The sequence below is a fragment of the Chrysochloris asiatica genome, unplaced genomic scaffold (genome assembly GCF_000296735.1).
Source record: "Chrysochloris asiatica unplaced genomic scaffold, ChrAsi1.0 scaffold00430, whole genome shotgun sequence".
In the NCBI taxonomy this organism is placed as follows: domain Eukaryota; kingdom Metazoa; phylum Chordata; class Mammalia; order Afrosoricida; family Chrysochloridae; genus Chrysochloris; species Chrysochloris asiatica.
In genome coordinates, this window is record NW_006408948.1 from 646,487 (window position 1) to 650,298 (window position 3,812).

General features: G+C 37.6%; 1 protein-coding gene across 1 annotated transcript in view; it reads right to left on the minus strand.

The window, feature by feature from the left end:
• Window positions 1-3,812, minus strand: part of LOC102811747 (chromosome unknown open reading frame, human C5orf42) — a 190,709-nt gene that overhangs the window by 25,097 nt on the left and 161,800 nt on the right. Inside the window, 2 exon segments of the mRNA XM_006876934.1 lie at window positions 701-731; window positions 3,531-3,692. Of these exon segments, the coding sequence (XP_006876996.1) occupies window positions 701-731; window positions 3,531-3,692 (193 nt within the window).

The window sequence follows — 3,812 nt, forward strand, 5'->3', positions numbered from 1 at the left end:
TTCTGATATTCTCTGCTTTCAGCCAAGATCCATCGGACATCAGCAATGATATTCCTCATTCAAGCTGAATTCAGCTTGACCCTCTGGAAGTTCTCTGTCAATGTATGCTTGCAGCTGTTTCTGTATTACCTTTAGTAAAACTCTACTTGCATTAGATATCCGATATTGTCTGTGATTTCCACATTCCACTGGGTCACCTCTCTTTGGAATGGGCACAAATACGGATCTGTTCCAATCAGTCGGCCAGATAGTTGTCTTCCAAATTTCTTGGCAGAGATGAGTGAGTGCCTCCTGTGCTGCCTCACTTTCTTGAAACAATTCAATTTTTATTCCATCACTTCCTGGTGCCTGTTCTTTTCCAATTCCTTCAACATACCTTGGACTTTCTTCAGTATCATTGGCTCTTGATCATATACTACCTCTTGAAATAGTGGAACATCAACCATTTCCTTTTGGTACAGTGACTCTGTGTATTCCTTCCATTTTCTTTTGATGCTTTCTGCATCATTCAACAATTTGCGCAAATAATCCTTCAATAACGAAATTCAAGGCTTAAATTTTTTCCTCAGTTCCCCCAGCTTGAGAAATGCTGAGCACGTTCTTCCTTTTGGTTTTCTGACTCCAGAAACATAAAAACAACAAAATTTCTCCAACACATTATTTAAGTAAATTTGTGAATTAAAATCCTTATGATATTTACCTCTCAAAATACTCATCACTGTTATTCATACCTTTAAAAAAATAGAAACATTATTAATATAAATTGCAGGGCAGATTTTTTTCAATTATTAACCTGATTCAGAAATTATATAAGTAGAAATGGAAACAGTTTTAGTTTTTTGGTTCTGCCTGTCACCCACCTGCCTTACTACTCTTGATATTTACACTGGAAGTACCCACAGCCCCTACAACTCAGTCTTCATTCTTGACTTCCTGTTGGTGCATGGAACCATTAGCTACTCACTTCTTGCTAATCTCTTCTCACCTGTTTTGCTCACTAAGAAAGGTTACCCTGCTATTTAATAGGTGACATTTGACAAGATTGCTCCTTGGCCTTTTTCCCTTCTGATGGCAAAGTGGGTTTGAAGTCACCTGCTGCTCCACCAAAAAAAGATGAGGCAATTTGCTCCTGTAAAGATTCACAGCCTTGGAAACCCTATGGAGCAGTTCTACTGTGCTATAGGGCCATTATGAGTTGAAATCCATTCAACAGCTGTGGGTTTTGTTTATTCTCACAGCAAACCAATGGAAATCTCTTAGTATTAACTATATAACTGAATAAGAGGCTTTTACATGTGTTTTCAAGTCCAACCCTCTCATCCAAGCTCCACTTCCATGCCTAAAACTCTGCTGGATATGGTCAATCACATGACCTTGCATAAACTTAACTGGTACATTTGGACTCAAAGTGCTTTCAAGTTTGACACTAGACTTAGTTGTATGCTCTGACAACACTTAACAGCACTGTTTTCCTCCCTTTTTATCCACTTAGTCTCTGAGCACTGTCGGTGACTTATTCAGAATGTGCCTCTTTTCCACAACACTGCCAAGGCGCTCATTATTTCATGGGTGAGAAGAATTTAATAACTTACTCACTGCTGTGTATTTCCAGTCTGTTGTTGCTGTTGTTTTATGTGGTTGAGTTGATTCTGACCTAAAGGGTTTCCTATAGGAAACATGACCCTGTATGGTTTCCTAGGTGTAATCTTTATGGGAGCAGATGGATAGGTCTTGCTTTCAGTAAAACAGCTAGTGAGTTTGAACTGCTGACCTTTTGGTTAGCATCCAAGTGCTTAACAGTTGTGCCACCAGGGTTTCCTACTTCCAGACTAGTCTTCCTAAAAGTCTTATTTTATTTCTCTACTCAAAATGCTGTGATTTCCAAAAATAAAACTATCTAACCTCTCACAAACCATGTACAGGGTTGCTATGGGTCGGAACCGACTCGACGGCATTTAACAACAACAACAACAACCTCTCACACGCAATAAGAACTTTCTACAACTTGGTCCATAAATCCTATTAACCTCTTGCTAATTCTCCAGCTTGGGAGGGAAGAGAAAGATACCAGTGACCAAGAACCTAAAATAATTACGTAGATTCAAATCTAGACACATATATGTATACAACAGCTCTGTGAAATGGAAGTTGCTATTCCCATATATTGATAACTAAAATACAAATGGAATCTAGGAAAAACTTGTTGTTAAGTGCCATCAAGTCAGTTCCAACTTATAGTGACCCTGCACAGGGTTTCTGAGGAGCAGCTGGTGGGTTTGAACCACTTACCTTGCAGTTCAAACTGCCCTTGTGGTTGAGTGCTTATGCTAAACTCCACACCAGGCCTTCAGGAAGAACTTAGAGGTAAAAAAAAATTACAAGATTTAAACTCAGCTTCTTAGTAGCTTTTCTTTTCTTTCTTTTTTTTTTTTAATGTTTAGTAGCTTTTCTTTTATGTATTCTTTTATGACATTGTAGCTTAAATAGCTGCAATGTCAATTAAGGGGGAGTGTGGTGGCTCTGTATGATAAGCACTGAACTGGGAACCACAAGATTGGTGGTTCAAGCCCACCAGCTGCTCCATAAGAAAAAAGATGAGGCTTTCTGCTCCCACAAAGATTTACAGTCATGGAGTCCCTGTACAGGGTCACCATGAGTCAGAACTCACTACATAGCACTTAATAACAACAAATGCCAATTAAAATAGCTTTTTAAATTTTTTAACTGTTTATAATATTTTAAGAATCCTGGTGTGGTGCTGTAGGATAAGCACTCGACCGCATGTTGGTTTGAGCTACAGTGGTTCAAACCCAAAAGCTGCTGCTCAGAAACCCTATACAGGGTGGCTATGAGTCAGAATCGACTAGAGAGCACTTAACAACAATACTACTACTTCAGGAATAATAACAAAACATAATTTAAACACTGAATAACATTAACATTATTGATCATCACTATTTGAGGGCAAAAAAACAAACCAAACCAGTAAGTTATTATTTGTGGTTCAATGTTTTAACTATTATACCCTATAATTCACATGATTAAAGGATATTTTCAACTGCCAGCTTCAAATAAAATAGAACTAAAAATGGCACTAAATCTTTGTAAGCTTTAGTATCCTCACCTATGATACAATAATGTAGCCAGGCCTAAGCACGGGGGGATGGATGTAAAAAACACAAAGCCTGGCAGAAAGTGAATGCTCAGTAAATGATGTTCTTTTGTTTTCAAATTAAACAAAAATGTGTTGAATTTCCATAATTAGTAGAGTTTGAATTTCTGTTTTAATAAAAATCAAATCTTAGTATTTCCAGTTATTTTGCTGACATGTCATATATCACAGAGATATGGAACATGGTTGCAGTGCATGTTATGAAGATTTCAAGATGACAAAGATTTGCTAAATCCTTCCCCCTGAAATTAATAAATCTTACAAAGTTTCATATGTTCTGCATAACTATATTAGCAAACATATTCTTCAGTGATGACATATGTCAAAGAGTATAAAAGGAAATCGGGCAGATCCATACCAGTGGAAGTAGGATTCCGGTCAGTGGACAGGTTGACAGCTGAGGCAGATGGAAACACGCTGGCTTTCTGACTAAAGTAATTTTCTGTTGCAGAAAATTCAGCTTCTGAAATCTCCTCTTTGCCACTTTCATCTTCCTCATTCATATGAGTCAGGAAGTTCACTAATCCAGAAAAGTAACAAAATTAAAAGAAAATAGGAGGGAAAAAATTCACATAGAAAATATCTATCAGAGTTTAGTTTAAGAGTGTGTGGGGGAGAGAACAAACAAGATGGCGGATCG